Source organism: Pyrus communis, chromosome 2, assembly GCF_963583255.1.
Source record: "Pyrus communis chromosome 2, drPyrComm1.1, whole genome shotgun sequence".
Taxonomy (NCBI): Eukaryota; Viridiplantae; Streptophyta; class Magnoliopsida; order Rosales; family Rosaceae; genus Pyrus; species Pyrus communis.
The window spans coordinates 31,661,789-31,678,979 of record NC_084804.1 but is presented as its reverse complement, the minus strand read 5'-3'; the positions used below and the strand labels follow the sequence as shown (position 1 = coordinate 31,678,979).

The 17,191-nt window shown below is 38.5% G+C and overlaps 3 protein-coding genes across 3 annotated transcripts; 2 read left to right on the top strand and 1 right to left on the bottom strand.

Moving 5' to 3' along the window:
* Positions 1-887: 887 nt before the first annotated feature.
* Positions 888-4,642, top strand: LOC137725763 (dihydrolipoyllysine-residue acetyltransferase component 5 of pyruvate dehydrogenase complex, chloroplastic-like). Its single transcript, XM_068464545.1, has 6 exons — positions 888-1,913; positions 2,352-2,543; positions 2,640-2,727; positions 3,967-4,037; positions 4,144-4,227; positions 4,315-4,642. The coding sequence occupies exons 1-6, from the start codon at positions 1,032-1,034 to the stop codon at positions 4,417-4,419; spliced, it is 1,422 nt and encodes a 473-aa protein (XP_068320646.1). The 5' UTR covers positions 888-1,031; the 3' UTR covers positions 4,420-4,642.
* Positions 4,643-5,005: 363 nt separating this feature from the next.
* On the bottom strand, positions 5,006-8,285 carry LOC137725762 (leucine-rich repeat receptor-like tyrosine-protein kinase PXC3). Its single transcript, XM_068464543.1, has 2 exons — positions 5,610-8,285; positions 5,006-5,529 (listed from the first exon to the last, which is right to left on the bottom strand). Exons 1-2 carry the CDS (start codon positions 8,182-8,184, stop codon positions 5,222-5,224), a joined length of 2,883 nt encoding a protein of 960 aa, XP_068320644.1. The 5' UTR covers positions 8,185-8,285; the 3' UTR covers positions 5,006-5,221.
* A 7,729-nt stretch (positions 8,286-16,014) lies between these two features.
* On the top strand, positions 16,015-16,485 carry LOC137725054 (uncharacterized). Its single transcript, XM_068463660.1, has one exon. It carries the CDS (start codon positions 16,015-16,017, stop codon positions 16,483-16,485), a length of 471 nt encoding a protein of 156 aa, XP_068319761.1.
* Positions 16,486-17,191: the final 706 nt, after the last annotated feature.

Genomic DNA, 17,191 nt, shown 5'->3' with positions numbered 1-17,191 from the left:
GTTTCCCCCTTTGCATTTCCCCATATTGTTTATTTAATTAAATTTCGAGCTGCTGAGTCTGTTTGACTGTGACCACGGACAAGGTAAAATTCCTCATAGTTTCTTTGGGCCTGAAAATGGTGAATAACTGTAGCTTGTCACCAGTTGTCCCCTTTTATAGAAAAAAAATTGAAAATTTGGATCTTGAATGGTGTAAGATTATATGGAACAACTTCTTCTGCTAGGTTTTCTTATTGATGGTTGAGGTCATGGTGGATTTGGTGGTAGTAAGATGGTTTCACAATTTTCTCCAATGGTGATAGAAAAATTAGTGAAGGAGAGATTGTGGTGGTTGGTGGTTGGTGGTTGGCCGTGGTGCTGATCGGGTCTTGGTGGTGAGGGAGAGGCGTGATGGTGGTTAGTGGGTTCATGGATTGGATCGTTACTAATCACTCTCTCACTAGCATTTAACAATTTAACCCATTAACATAATCGTTTGTCATATTCGCCTTCATATTTTAGTATTTTTTGGGGCTAAACTTAACCTGATTCTTTTAGCTTGATTCTATTTAGTGGGAGATTGATTTTGTTGACTATAGGTGACCTATAGTCTTTGGGTAGAGATGAACTTACTTATCATAAATAATTGAGAAAATCTAAATGAAATAACCAAATTGATGTATGGAACTAAATTTCAGGATGACATTGTCGATTGTGAATTTGAAGTTCAAAATGAGGATTTTGAACAAATTCAAGGACTAGTGATGTAAAAACATTGAAGCTTATGGAAACGAAGCAAACCAACCAAAAGCACATCACCACCATCGACACTGGTAAAGTAGTTGGAGGTTGGAACGCCCGCCATCGTTTCGATGCACTCGAGAAACACACACACCTAAATGCGATGAAGATATCAACTACGAAATCGAAATAAACCCACAAAACAAAACCTACCCATCGAATCCACAGACCCTCTGGATTCTCATCCTTCCTTCCTTCCTTCTTCTACACAAACCCCCTCATTCTCTCTCTCTCTCTGACCGCCCACTCCAATGGCTCACCTTCTCAACACCTCCTTCATCCCCACCTCCCAACCCCTCCGCCGTAACCCCACCTCCTCTGCGCCGGCACTTATTTCCGGGCGCCGCGGCAGGGCCCAAGTCCAGGCCAAGATCCGGGAGATCTTCATGCCGGCTCTCAGCTCCACCATGACTGAGGGCAAGATCGTCTCCTGGGTCAAGTCCGAGGGCGACAAGCTCTCCAAGGGCGAAAGCGTCGTCGTTGTTGAGTCTGATAAGGCTGACATGGACGTCGAGACTTTCTACGACGGTTACTTGGCTTCGATTATGGTCGAGGAGGGCGGCGTCGCAGCCGTCGGTTCGGCTATTGCTCTATTGGCCGAAACCGAGGACGAGATGGCCGAGGCCAAGGCGAAGGCCAGTTCTTCATCAGCAGCTCCAGCGGCACCAGCACCAGCACCAGCACCGGCCGCAGCTGCTCCGGAGCCACAACCAGCGAAAATTCCGGATAATGTGGGTCCTGCGGTGGTCCCTAAGGCGGCAACCGTAGCTTCAACCCACCCGGCGTCAGAGGGAGGGAAGAGAATCGTGGCATCGCCATATGCAAAGAAGCTTGCTAAGGACTTGAAGGTGGACTTGGGGTCAGTGGTGGGAAGTGGACCACTGGGGAGGATTGTGGCTAAGGATGTTGAAGCTTTTGCTGCTCAGCCTACGGTGGCATTGGCTGCTGAACCGAGTGTTGGAAAGTCAGCTGCTGCTGTGGCGGCGGAGGCAGGAATTGAGTTGGGATCGGTGGTGCCTTTTACAACAATGCAGGGGGCTGTGAGTAGGAACATGCTTGAGAGTCTCTCTGTGCCCACTTTCAGAGTAGGATACACCATCACCACTGACGCGCTGGATGCCCTGTACAAAAAGGTAACTTCAAATTATCAAGAAACATGCTTTCTGTATCATTTCACATTTTGCAAGAACAACGCTGAATTCTTATTTATTATCAAATTCAAATTCATTATTCATTTATGCGCAGCACCGAAAAGTTGTTTTTTAGGTAATTTCAATTCAATAATTTGGGTTGCGTAACATGAGATTCCATAGTTTGTGTCATCAAAATTGAGTCTCTAACTTGATAATTTGACATTGTCCTAAAATAATAATACGATTTCTTTTTCCATTTAAATGAAGAGTATTGTAGTCTATAGTATGCACTTGCTTCGTTAATAAGGTAGCATTTTATTCCCCACGTGAATGTGGCTTACTGGTCGAGAATTCTGAATCTGGACAGTAGATTCATTAAGTCAATTTTACCATGTTATTTTGTTGTAACGAGTAGATGTTATGATTTATTTTTTCTAGATCAAGTCGAAGGGAGTTACCATGACAGCATTGCTTGCAAAGGCTACTGCACTTGCATTAGTCAAACATCCTGTTGTGAACTCTGGCTGTAGAGATGGTAAGAGCTTTACATACAACAGCAGCATTAACATAGCAGTCGCTGTGGCAATCGATGGTGGATTGATTACGCCAGTGCTTCAGGATGCGGACAAGGTTTGTGCCTTTTCGTTTTCCGTGCTTTATAGTAGTGGTTTCTTTTGTTTTGGGAAGGTGGTTGGTGGTTCTGAGGCTCGAAGTTTTATGGTTCAGGTTGACATATATACATTGTCAAGAAAGTGGAAGGAGTTGGTTGATAAGGCCAGGGCCAAGCAGCTACAACCTCATGAGTATAGTACAGGTACTATTATTACTTGTCTAAATGCTTAGTAACTACACAACATGTTGAGCAGAGAAGGCATGAGAGAGTTTGGTATATTTTCTATTACATTGTCATGCAGAATGGAATGTGATAATAAACAACCTTTGCATGTGAAGTTTTTAAAACTTGTATAAAATGCTTCAAAATTTATGATTATTTTTATCAAATTTAGTAACTACTTTTTCGATCAATAGGAAAAAAAGTATGTTACTAAATTTGAAAGAAATAATCATATTGATCAAAATGTAATTAACAATTTTTTCGATCCATACGAAAAAAGTATGATCATTTTGAGAAAAACAGGGATTTAAATGCACTGACATTCACTTTGAACTTTTAATTATTTAGCTAGTATGACATGGAATAGTTCAATTTATGCTTTATTGTTGTATGAAATTAAACACCAAAGCTGAATAATTAGAATGAGAACAAGGTGATCATTGCTCATGCAGTCAGTGTCTGTTTGCCTCAAGCAACAATGCCTAAATAATTTGGTTGCCTATGCTCTGATTCTCATGTTCTCCAAAACATGTACATGATTAAGCTGTCTGTTAGGTTCATTTGTTTCAAATTAGTACTTGGATTTGAAAGCGTAATCCGGGCCAATATTTCAAAAGGCGGCAAAGGCTTCTCTTCTATAACTGTGGAAAAGGCTGTGCCTAAATTCTTTTTTGTAATTGTAAATTGAGTGACCTTCCCTCTTCTGCCTTCCGTTAAACTTGGTTTTTATTTACACCAATAACAAAAGATTACAACTTTCTGTACCGTGTGTAAAGTGCTTTACAAACAGCAAATGCTGGTTTGCTAAGTCTATTTGTTTCAATGCTTCAACTCAATCTTGGCTCTTTGAGGTCACAACTTTGGCCGTGCCATTAGAATTTTGTGCCTTGTTGTCTTTGTCTTTCCTTTTTACTCAGATCACTAATACAGTCAGAGTGCAAATTAGAGGAACAGCATCTAGAAATTTTTTAATGATGCAGTTTACAATGCCTGTTCTCTGTCACCTTTTGATTGTGGCGCGTTAGAAGGGTCTGGCCCTTATTGTTTAGCCTGCCTTATTATTAGACTCACAGAACCTTACTGCGGTTGAGTACCTGAGTAGTATCTGTCTCTATTTTTATGCAATTCAGGTTTTATGCCATTTTTACTAACAATTTGATATCGAAGCGCTCCATTTTTATGTCTGATTTAAATGATGACTGTTTACTGTTTTTGTAGGTACTTTCACTGTTTCTAATCTTGGGATGTTTGGTGTTGATCGGTTTGATGCTATTCTGCCACCTGGAACTGTAAGTGTTTCATTTGTCATGCTTTATTTTCTGTTAGAGAGTGAAGATGAATGTTCTATGCTGGTGGTTATTAATATTTGTGCGTTTCTGATTTCAATTTTGATAGGGAGCAATTATGGCTGTTGGATCATCTCAGCCTACTGTTGTGGCTACTAAGGATGGCCGGATTGGTAGGAAGAACCAAATGCAGGTAAGAAATTCGAAAGCTATACTTAGTCGTATGATACATAGAATGAAACTACAAATTCTAATTCTTGGAACATAAAATTCTTTACAGGTAAATGTTACTGCTGACCATCGCATAATTTATGGTGCTGATCTTGCTTCATTCTTGCAAACCTTGGCCAAGATTATTGAGGACCCCAAAGATCTTACCTTCTAGTCTCTGCATGCCTTGCCCCCAATTGATTCCTGCTTGGCTTTCAGAGTGTCTGGGATTTTCCTCATTTTATCTCATCAGGCACGCTTCTACTGTTGCTTAACATTTAGGTTTGACGGGAATTATATGAAGAATAGGAAAATAATTTTGAATATAAATGCATAATGAGTTTTAGTTCTCGTTCGTCAAAGGTTCTGTCATAAAATCTTGCTGGCCGTTGTTTTTTTTTTTTTTTTTTATTTTTTTTTTTTTTTAGGGAGGTTCTGTCATAAAATCTTGCTGGCCGTTGTTTTTTTTTATTTTTTTTATTTTTTTTATTTTTTAGGGTTGGCTATTGCACGAAACTCGTTGTTGAGGTTGTAGCGTACAGGTTGAATGAAATAAAATTTGTAACTTTAAGCGTATTCATGATACAGAAGTATTGCTACTGAAATCCATTTCGAAAATGTTTTAGGACTTCATACGTAACATGTCTATTTTCAATAAATATTGCACTTGGCGCTCTGTTGGAAGCAGTAGTACAAGCAAGCATTATTTTTTACGCAGGAAATTGCTGTTCTGCCAAGCTTTGGCTATCTTGTGTAAGTGGTATAGCTCAAATATAATCTAGTTCAGTACGTATACTTTCTACATTTTACATTACTTCTTATAGTTGCCCTATCTTCTATGGCAAGATACGCTTTAACTACACAAACATCGAACCACTGATATTCTAGTCGTAGGAACTGACCAAAACTTGGGGTTTCATCCCATCTTATGCGTGGAACTGGTTTTTTACATCGAGTTTGAATCATGCCGTGTTACTTTATCTTGCATTGAGGAGCATCCTAAGCACACTCTTCATTCTTGGCCTTGCTGCGGGTGATACACTAACACAAGCGAGAGCAATTTTCAGGACTGCAAGCATCTGGCTTCGGACTACAATTGATGTTCTGCTGATACTATAATCAAGAATGTGATCCCTGTTATCTTGCTGCGCTGAGTTACTCAAGACCCACTTGGCCAACTCAATGCCCTCGCTAACTGCTTGCTTTCCCGTCAGCAACTCCAGCAGAATGACCCCAAAGCTATAGATATTGCCGGCCATTGTTACCCTCATAGTGTATGCATACTCTGCCACAAAACAGAGACACGATTTAGACATAAGTGCTTTAAATCCAGCAAGTTACTGAAGAAATCACAGAATTGCTTACCTGGAGGAATGTAGCCAACAGAACCAGCAACAGTAGAAAGGCTACCGGTGCTCTTTGACGGATCAGTCACCTTCAAGAGCTCAACTTCTCCAATCAAAGGCTCCTTGAGGGACTTGAGCAAAATGCTTCGGTTTGACAGGTCAAGAAGGAGTATTGGACTTCGAGTGCACCCATGAAGAAAAGAAAGACCCTGCGCTACTCCGACTGCAATACTATATCTGCTCCCCCAATCCATGTTATCACCCGAGATACCATGAAGAGCATCAAAAAGGGTTCCTTTTGGAGCAAATTCATAGAACAGATAAGCACTGTCAACAGTCAAGACATAGGCTAGCGGATTCATGACATTGGAATTGCTTAGTTTCCCAAAGACCTCTAAATCTTTGGCGAACCTCTCGTGGCTGCCCAGTTGGAATATCTTGTCACTCAAGTTGAGCTTCTTGACAAAGTAGATTGCTCCAGACGGCATGATGGCTTTATAGTAAGTTGAAAACCTAGTCTTCAGCACAATGTTTGATCGATCAGAAACTACTTCCATCGCTCTAGTGAAAACGATGTTTGATCTATGAATACCATTTGCAGTTAAGAGATTTCCCTGGAGGACCTCAGGCACAGCAAGTTCTTCCCCTGTTTGAACTCGTTCATCATTAACCCTGTCATTCTGTCGCGCTAGTGATAAGGCAACAGTGGTGACTGCTCCAAAAGCAACCACCGCTGCTACAACTGCAAGAACAATTGTCACTGCATACGATTTTTTCTTCTCCGATTTGGGCAGAGTGCTTTTTGTTGTTCTGTTAGTCACACCCTCGTTCCCACTTGTGTCAACCATGACCCAAGAAGCAAAATCCGGAATTTCTCCAGAGAGCTCATTGTTAGAAAGTAACAACCGTGTCAAGGTTTCCATTCTAGTAAAAAAATCAGGTATCTTACCTGAGAATTTGTTATTTGAGAGATCCAGAATTTCTATTTCACTGAGCCTCGAAAGAGTTTCCGGAATAGGTCCTTGAAAAAGATTGCTGCTGAGATTCAAAATCTGCAAAGACGACGGCATTATTGGAATGTCGCCACCTAAGTGATTTTCTCCAAGTTGGAGTTCCATCAGAGACTTCATGGAGGCAATACTGGCGGGAATGGAACCGCTGAACTGGTTGCCCTGTAAGTTCAAGATAAAAAGATTCTGCATTTCTGAAACTGAAGGAGGTATTGAACCGTTGAGAGAATTCCAGCTGATATTCAGAACGGACAAGTTGGGCGGTTGAGTAATTTGAATTGGAATTCCACCACTCAAATTGTTAAATTGAAGTTTCAAGACCTGAAGATGGCTAAGCTTACCCAACTCCACCGGCAAAGCCCCAGACAGTTGATTCTGAGCCAAATTCAGCAGCGCCAAATTCTGGCAATCACCCAATTCAGGAGAAATCAATCCAGTCAAGTTATTGTTTTCCAGCTCCAAGTAGGTCAACTTTTGATGTGTTGCACTTGCTGTGGAAGGTATCTTCCCATCAAGCGAATTGTTTCCCAGTCTCAACCTGACCAAGCTCGGAGATTGAATTTCCGGTATCTGTCCCTCCAATCTATTATTCGACAAATCCAGAGTATGCAGATTCAACGAGGACAAGAGGTCCGATGGAATCGACCCACTCAAGCTATTATAACTGAGGTCCAAGTTTTTCAGATGCTTTGCAATGCCATCAGGTATTGAACCATTCAAATTGTTAGAATTTGCTGCAAATCTCCAGAGGCTGGTCATATTGGAAATGCTTTGTGGGATTCTGCCGGATAATCTATTAGCCGAAAGAATCAAAACCTCCAACTTGGCGAGCTCTCTGATTCCATCAGGAACACTCCCGGAAAGCCGATTTCCGCTAAGATCAATCAGAGTCAAATTCTGGTATCCCACAAGTTCAGCAGGGATAGGACCATCAAACGTATTCATAGAAAGCTCAAGCTTCTCCAAAACCTTGGACTTTCCGAGACGTGTCGGAACAAACCCAGTAAAATGGTTGAAGCTAAGGTTCAAGCTTCTGAGCCTGACCAACCCGTCCAACTCGGAGTCAATGCTTCCATCCAAGTTATTCGCAGCAAAGTCCAAAGCCTCCAACCCTGAAAACCCGACAAAATCGGGAAGACGACCCTTCAAATTGTTCATACTAAAATTGAGCAGCTTTAACCCGCCTAGCTTTCCACAATCCGAGATAAACCGAGGTGGGATTGTGGTCAGAAGGTTGCCGGACACATCGAGAATCTGCAGAGACTGAATCCGGCATACGAGTGGCAGAAAGTCCGAGGAAGATAGAGAATAGCCGGCCAGTGAAATCTGGATGACGGATGAATTGGTCGGGGGATTGCAACGAACTCCCGTCCACAAGCATGGGTTTGGTTCTTTGTTGACGTCCCATGAAACAACTCTAGTAGGAGTGTTGAGGTTGCTGGAGAGATTGATCATGGCGGTTTTCTGGTTTGAGGAGAGTTGAGAGAAGACCATGGGAAGAGGATGGTAGCAGAACAAGGACAAGAAGAAATGGAAGTTGAAATACAGGACAAGCGAGGTGGTTTGGCGGCCATACCTGCTCATTTTTGGGCTACAAAGGTTATTGTGTTTGCACTTGTGTTTGGTCTTTTATAATTTATAAATATGAAGGGAGAGTTGTATAAATAGTTTATGTGGTTTTCAGGTGGGAGAGAGAGAGAGAGAGAGAGAGAGAGAGAGAATTGCTGAGAGATGTCTGATTGTGTTTGTGTTTGGTTTTGGGTTTGGGTTATTGGGGTTTTTGAGGAGTGGAAATGTTGTGGGAACGGGAAGAAGAGAAAGCGTTCGGCGTGTTGGTTGGGAAGTGGAGTTGACTGGACTTATGAGTCTGTTCTTGCAAAGACACTTTTTTTTTTTTAATAAAAAAAAAAATTATCTACACTAAGGGAGAAATGTATGTTTAGTCTCACAATGAGTTATCAATAATGTGATTCAAATTCGCTTTTGGCAAGAATCAAACCTAAAATCTCTCACTTACACGTAAAGAGGAATACCACTATACCTCAATTTTACTAACCATTACACTCAAGACACATAAAAGGAGAAACTCCCTTTGGCATTTGAATGTAACAAGACCATTTTGGGGGACGTGAACGCAAGAGTCCTTTTTGTATGTTTTTGTAGTCGTGACGTGACAAGAAAGTGGAGACTTAAGAATCTCTCAGTTCATAAAGCCCTATAAAAGTTTCTACCTTGTGGACTGTGGAGTCATGCTTGACCTAGAAAAACAAAGGTTGTTCAAAAACGCGTAAATGAAGACAAAGAGAACAAGTTAGAAATACAGATGAGAATATGGGAAGGTGAGAATAAGATTCCACTAAAAATCGTTTGTTTGCGGAGAATGTGATGAGGTTTTGATTCGATTGGTTTTGAGAGTCGTCGCCACTACATTATCAGTGCTCATGCCGTGAATCTTCCGCCGGCCCTTTTTCTGGGATTTTATGCTTTGAACCGGGACTGCATTGACCAAGACCAATCATTACGGTTGATATTTTTGTTCCTTTTTATTTTTATTTTTTTTTATTTTTTATTTATTTTTATTTTTTTCTATTTACTTGGATTAACTTGGTACACCTTTGACATTCTATTCGAAACCTTTGATTCCGAAGTCTTCTTATATGAACCAGAAATATTTGTAGCTAAAGTTGCACTCGAGGTTTCAAGTTCAATTCTCTATTTTTTATAAATAATTTGGGCTAGTTGATAGGATTTTTACCATCTGCAAAAGTAGGGATAAAAACACTTAAAAATACTTGCAAGAGTATAATGTTATCGTAGTATAGCAGCTCCAGCAATGTCGTTTTCCACAGGGATTGAATGAATAATTTGTGTTTAAAACCAACTCTTAATTAATTATTTAAAACAAAGTTTGGAAAATGTTGATTTTAGAAATTAATATAATAAAAATGAATTTTAAAATAAAACAATTAAAGAAATTAACTATAGAACAATTTAAAGAAAATCAATTTGTAAAAGCCTAGGGTTCCGCGGTCCCTTTAACAATCATATGCAATTTTACCAATTACTTACGAAATTCCACACACATACTTTGAAGGTTAGGTTTTCCTAAGCATATTTTCCTCGTGATGTTCAAGCGAAAACGTATATCTAACATGCAACCCGTCTGTGATGTTCAGATGAAATGTAAACATGCAAGACTCATTAAGCTTTGTGAAAACCCTTTGAAAAACCATGCAACCCTTAACAGCGTGATGTTTGCCTTAAGTGAACTTACAATTACTAATCACAAGAAGCCCTCCTCAATTTTAGGATGATGTTCCAATAGAAATTGCATCAAAGTACTTGTCTAAAAACCCTAATGGTCGCGAATCACTAATACAATTAGATAGTTTAATCACAATGATTAATAATTCAAAGCAAATATGATTCCATTCATAAGCAAATTAATAAAATCACATATTTATGCTAAGGCTCATGGCTTCGCCCTAGCAAAAGAACTAGTTATGAACAATCATAATAAAATATTATTAAGAACAAGGATAGAAAACACCTAGAAAATAAACTTGAATTGTCAAAAGCTTGTGCGTGTGTTTCCTCCTCTCCTCCTAATCCTCTAACCCTAATGGCTAAAAAGTCTTATTTATACTACTACAAAATAAAACCCTAAAAAGTCTTAGAATAGAACTAGGAAACATAAAAATAATAAAATAGAAAATAAAAGGTTTCCTATTTAAATTGATATTCGGACTTCTCAGAAAATCAGGCTTTTGACTAACCAAATCAACTTTGATTTGGTCCCAAAAGGTCTCTTTTGAAAGCTGGAGACGTCTCCTACGAATCCTCAAAGGAATATTCCTTAAAATATGCCATCTTGACCTCCAAAATACCCAAAACGTCCAGAAACGTCAATCTGGAAAAGCTACGTGCTGGGCCTTTATTTCATCACTATGGTCAAACGGCTTGGTAGAAAAATCTGAAATTTTGACACAATTATCTTGAAAGAATCACAACATCTTCCAATTAGAATCACTCCAAAATTCATCCGTTTGATTACTTTTTGCTCCAAAGGAAGTCGCATGTCCTATATTGAAAATATATAACAAGGTATCAAAATTCTATCAAAATAACCAATAAACTATAACTAAGAATAGGGTAAAATATGGACTCATCACTAGTGGTCTTTAAACTATTATCAAACTGTGATTTTGGCTCTTGAACTCTATTTTTTTATAAATAATTTGGGTTAGTCGTCTTTAAACTATTATTGAAATATTGTGTCAATAAATTTTGGAAATACGCCTTCTCTCTCTCTCTCTCTCTCTCCTTGTGTCTCTCTCTAGAAACCCAAATCCAGAGCCTCTTCTCCGGCTTCAACTTTCAGTCACCGCCCCTTGCTCTTGCTCGGGGTAGGTGGCAACCTGTTACTTCCTCCTATTTCCAGTCTCATTCTTCCCCCTTCCCTTCTTCCCTCATTTGCCTTTTTCTTCTTTTTCCTCTACTCCATCCTCATCCATGCATCCATCTCTTCCTCTCCTCTTTCCAGTCTCCTTCTTTCGTTTTATTCCTGATTCTCTATGAGTTTATCTCAGTTTTCCTTGAGCTGGATCTCAACTATCCCATGAGTTTGTCTTAGATTTGGGCTTTATGTCCCTCATCTGACATCTTTTGCCTACTTTTATTGCTTTCTGTCCTCACTTCTTCTTAGTTGTGATACTCCATCGTCATCCCACCATGTACTCGGATAGGCATGCTCCAATCAGGAATAGGATACCAAACCTACTACCCTCATTCACTTCCCACCCCCCAACGGGCATGCCTATGCCAAATCCCCATCGAGGCCAAGTGATGGGTATTTTACATACCCCTTAGCCTCACTCTCTACTTGTATGATACTTTGTTTGTATATATTTGCAGGGGTTCGTGAAGGGAACTTGGATCTGGTGTCTACTTTCTCGATTCGGAGTTTGGCTTCCTTCGAGGATGTGACTGTGGCAGCGATGTGGTCTTTCCTGCTGGAGATTAGGTTTTTTATTATCTATTTTCTACTGCCTTTGGGTCTAAACTTGTGTGTGCCTCCCATTGTATCTTGTGTTGTTGCTCTCATTTTTCTTAGGCCTTTTACTTTCCCTGCAGTTGTTTACTGTTCCTTTTTGGGACTTGTATTAGTTTTTATCAGAATGAAAGTTGACTTTGTGATAAAAATAAATAAATTAAAAAAAAATATTATCGAACTGTAATTTTGGTTCTTGAATAAAGTATCTGATGAGTTGCTTTCATATTATATATTTTACTCTATTCTTAGTATAATTTGGTATTTGTTTTGGTAGAATTTTGATACTTTACTTTATATTTTCAACATTGAACATTCGACTTCCTCTGGAATAAAATGTGATCAAATAGACGTATTTTGGAATAATTCAAATTGGAGGACGTTCGTGTGTTCCTGAGCTTGTTCGTGTTAAAATTTCAACGATTTCTACCAAGTGGTTATTTTTTAGCAATTAAATAAAGAAGCAGTGCGCGGTGCTAAAAATTTTGGAATATTATGCATTGGATGCAATTTATGTTGGAATGTCACCCTGTAATGCTTATTGTGGTTAATAATTGTAAGTTCACTTAGGGCGAATGCCACGTCTTAAGGGTTGCATGGTTTTTCAAAAGGTTTTCACAAAACATAATGAGTCATGCATGTTTATATTTGATCTAAATGTCATAGACGGATTGCATTTTTGATATACGGTCTATCTTGAACGCCACAAGTAGAATATACATGAGGAAAACCTAACCGTCAAAGTTGCATAGGTAATTAATAAGTAATTAGTAAATCTACATAAGATTGTTAAGGGAACGGGGAACCCTAGTGCTTTTCCAAATTTATTTCTCAAAACCTTTTCTTTTTTTATCTAATTTCTTCTTAATTGGTTACTAGTTGTTTTTCTTAAATAACTTTTATTAAATTCGTTTTTATTATATTTAAATTGAAAAGCAACCCTTCCCAATCTTTGTTTTCAAATAATTAACTAATATTTTGGATTTGCATAAATTGTTTTAAATAATCCATGTGGGACATGAACATTTTTACTACAATTACCTTGTTCTCTTGCAAGTACTTTGTGTGGATTTAACCCTCTTTGCGCAGGTACTAAAAATCTTATCAAGAAATTGGCATCATTGTCGGGGATCGAACCCAGGTCACGTGCATGACAGGCGGGAGTAATTCGCGTGACATGGTGAAGGTTAATTCCACAGTAGAGTATTTTCTATTTATCGTTACTTAGGCACTAATTCATGAGTTATACTTTGAAAATTCGCACATTCCCATCCACATGGTTTGTGGGGAGTGAGATTGGAACACTTACTTTTAGTCTGAGTTAACTTTTAATTTTTGCTCTTCATAAAGTAAAGTTTAGTTCTTATCATAAATAAAGTAATAATTGTTCCACCCGAGGCTTTACTTAGTAACGGGCCAGTCATGCCTAATCAGCAGTGATTCTCACGTAACACAATAAAGTTTTGGCATGGGGCAAAGTGGTTAGTTGGTTTCGTAGCCTTTTCAGCTCGAATTAGTAAGTCTTTAGGGGTGTTCTACACCTAGTGCCCTTAAAGCCCTTGTGTTATTAAGTTTGGCATCTGATTTGAACAAAATGTGAAACAATAATTCCTTCGTACTAAAACTGTAAGTGAGAGGTCTTAGGTTCGAATCTCGTGGATGACGAATTTGATACCAAAGGCATCAGTATTAGTTGGACTGGGGTTAGGATATCTAAACTCTCATTTATCAAAGATACGGTCGATGTGGGATATTTCAACACCATTGTGTGGCTTAACCAAATTTCTTCCTCTTCTTAGTATAAAATATATCGTTGTACCTAAAAAAACACAGTTAGGCTTTGCGTCAACCAAAGGACATGGGACCATAATTATGCTATGGAGAGCCAAGCAGGTTTAAATAATAATAATAAAAAAAAAATTTTGAGAAAGAAAACATTAATATTTAAAAATTTAAAATGGATGTAGAACAAATGGATGAGTGGATTGAAGATGTAGTGGAGCAAAAGAAGACAAAAGGATGCAACGGAAATTTATAAATTTGGCATCCGAGCTTCGTTTTGGGATCATAATACCTTTCTAAAAAGAGCGAGATGTTCAGATTTAGACATAAGGCTTTGTCGTGATATATTTTGCCATCAAAGGTCTTTTAGACTTCCAAAACACATTTAAATTTTGTAATACAAATCGGGCTCTTCAAATTTCGTCTGATTTATTTCATAGTTGATTTTAAGTCTATTTAAGCCTTTTGGCTCCCAATTTAATACATCATTCAGGAATTATTCAAATAAACATTTTCATTTTCTTTTAAAATCTGGTGGATTCCAGAACATTGTTCTTCAAGGGCGTACATTGGTATCCTTTCTACGCTCGTGTTGCATCAATACATAATTAAAAACTAAAAAGAAAAAAACCCAATCAACTTTTAACAATGAAGTAGAGAAGAAGTCTAGCAGAGCAATAATCTTGAATTCTTATGCCATAGAAAGGCTTTGAGATTCAAGGGTACTGAGAGATAACAGTAGGAGCCGTTGAGGGAGGTAAAACTTGATAGTTTGTTGAGAGTTTGATTGTTGTAGTTTCGTGTGTATTCTTCTTTCTCCAAAACCCTTTTATTTATACCAATTGACTCAACCTTAAAATCTTCCTAGGATCTTACTTCCTCTGCTTGCAATCCAAGAACATAAGGTTTTACATTCAATTCCAATTTTTAGCTACAAGAATCCCTTTCTTCACGCAGAATAACTGCATCGCCTTTCGCCACAATCGAGCTTAGAGCAAGGCAAGGTTCACCTGCACATCATTTTAGTTAAATCTCAACTACTCACTCGTGACAAAATGTGCATGAGAGAATTTCCAATCAAGCTAATTAGGTCTTTTGGGCTTCACGAATTAAATAATGGCTAAACATTTAATGTCCAAACCCATTACTTAATTTTGAATTTAACATTAATATTTTGGCCCAAATAAAAAATAGGCCCAACAAAAATATTGTAATTGATGGAACAACCTAACACAAGCCATCAACTAATAATTTTGTGCAAGTGGTCATTTACCATAGTAGTGGAAATGTGTCTAGCCCTTACATGACGGTGTGCATTCAAATTTCGTCGATAGCCAATCTAATATTTCATCTGACAAATTTTATCGTTTAACCAAAAAAAAAAAATCAACTAATAATTTTGTACCGTCCTAAAAAGGACGTAATAGAAAAGAAAAAAAAAAAAAAACTAGTGCTAAACAATTGGTTTACTTGTCATTGACACTATACTTGGCCGATGTGCTACTGCATGGCATCTCAAAATCACTATTACTTACATCATCAAGTGGCTCTTTCTCAAGCTTGACGATCTCATGACGAAATAGTTTTAGAAAGACAAATTTCTAAACCGATGTAATTACTAATGCGGCCATTTTATTGACGGGCTTTATTTATAGGGATAGAACTATACCGTCTGCTAGGAATACTCTTATATTTGACCCATCACGATCTGGTTGTAATGGAGATTTTAAACTTTTTTTTTTCTTCTGAACAAACAATATTATCTACGCTAAAATTTTAATTCATTAAACCTTTGTTATTTTATTCATTTAAAAAAACAATTGGTTCACTTGGTTCCTAGGCAGGACATAAGTGGCAAAGCAAATCCCTTTCACAGCTTCAAAGTCAACAGCTTTGTTGTTTTGATTTGAAAGGGGAGGTGTTTCCTCCTTCCAATCCGCCGATAGATGAGATGTCCCTATTGCTCCTTTCTGATTCAACAAGTCTTGCAAGAAACTATATTTTCCAACACAATTTGGCACGTATTGTGCTAATTAATAATTCAGCAATCAAAAAGGTTTTATTTTTGTTGTACCGCCCTTAGCCCCAGATTGGATTACCCATTTTTGTTTCTTAGCACATATCATCTTTAAATTCGACTAGTATTTCGATTCACGATCCCTTCTTCGCTTGTAAATAAGAGATTTTAACTTTGATTTTCGTAAATCGTAAGTTTGAATCAAATTATTATAACTGGATATCACAGATCTTCCGCCCCTTAACGTAAATAACCCAACAAAAGTCTTTCTCGTGTTTAAGCCACGTGTTTTGGGTTCACTTGAGATAAAAATATATAAATCTGCCTTGAAAATGTAACTACGTGGGGGGCCCTGACACCCTTAACCTATATTTCTTCAAATAAAAAAGAAATGGTGACCCGCAGGAAGCAGTTGAACTAAAACTTTTTGAGAACAACCAGCTGCACCATTGTCAACCACCACCAAACCTCCTCCAGGCCAACGAACTAATCCTGTGCGAGTATCTCATCATTTTAATTAACGTTGTGCGACCAACTATTTGATTCCCAGTAGATCAACCACTTCATGGACACAGACGATTTCAGCTTCCCCACACACAATTTCCCTTCAACTCCTATCGACTCACCCCCGTTGTGGTGCTTATCTCCTGCAGCAGAAGAAGATCGTAATCATGGAGAAGACATCACGGATGCTGTAAATTGTAGTTATCAAAGAAGAAAGAGCGTTTCACATATCGAGCGTGGCGGCCGGAAAATGAGAGAGAAGGAAGAAGAGGAGACTAAGACGATGGACATGCTTTGGGAAGATTTCAACGAAGAACTACCAATGTCAAGAACTGCTGCAAGATCAGACTACTCTGGTAGGTTTTCACAAGAGATACTAAAACAATTGGGCTGCGTTCAATCTTTCAAGTTTTCGAAAACCAACAGTACTACTACTACTGCTGTCGGCGTTGCGGGGATTATGAAGGTCATAAAAAGGTTGTTCTTCCTCCACAACCCTAATCACAAACTCAAGAAACCTGCATGGCCATGATCAAATTGCCTACCTCTCCCCTTTCTTGTGTTCTTGGTTTTTTTTCTTTTTCTTTTTTTTTCTTCCTAATGTCTTTTTTTTTAATGGGGTGATCATATACTAGTGCTGAGTGTAAATAATTGGATTATATATAGTTTGATTAATAAAAAGAAGGTACAGAGGGCACGTCTCATGACCAAGTCATGTCTATGTATGAATGTATTTCAGTTTCTCTATCCATTTGACTATTTGCTAAAGCATCTTATGATTTCAGTTTTTTTTTAAATATAATAGAGAGCTCTTTGTTGCACAATAAAGAAAAGTAAGAATAAAATTGACTTCTTCAAGCTAATAAAGAAGCCAAGAAGGCCCGTCTTCACAGAGACATTCTCCTCTCTATCAGAATCTCAAATGCTCAAATTAACAATGGGTTTTCAGTTCAGAAAAGAGTGTATATTCTAAGGGTGGGCAAACGGATGTAGGAACTGCAAGTCACGACGGGTATGGATTGGTTCTAATTTTTTAAGAGGAAAAACGGGGCGGGGCGATGCCATTTTAGGGGCGGGCCAAGTCCATATATAGAAAAACGGGACCCCGGACCGGCCCGTTAGTAATTGTAATGGACAGACGAGATTTGAAGAGTAATATACATCCAATCTTATCTGTTAGTTTTTACCCTAGGTCTCAATCAAACCCGAGTCTCTCTGGTTACAGACTCCACTCTTTA

Coding starts and splice junctions, on each gene's coding strand:
- LOC137725763 (XM_068464545.1), top strand. CDS start 1,032: ATGGCTCACCTTCTCAACACCTCCTTCATCCCCACCTCCCAACCCCTC. Junction 2,728..3,966: donor ACCTCATGAGTATAGTACAG/GTACTATTATTA, acceptor CTGTTTTTGTAG/GTACTTTCACTGTTTCTAAT. Junction 4,228..4,314: donor GTAGGAAGAACCAAATGCAG/GTAAGAAATTCG, acceptor AATTCTTTACAG/GTAAATGTTACTGCTGACCA.
- LOC137725762 (XM_068464543.1), bottom strand. CDS start 8,184: ATGAGCAGGTATGGCCGCCAAACCACCTCGCTTGTCCTGTATTTCAAC. Junction 5,530..5,609: donor TGTTGGCTACATTCCTCCAG/GTAAGCAATTCT, acceptor GTTTTGTGGCAG/AGTATGCATACACTATGAGG.
- LOC137725054 (XM_068463660.1), top strand. CDS start 16,015: ATGGACACAGACGATTTCAGCTTCCCCACACACAATTTCCCTTCAACT.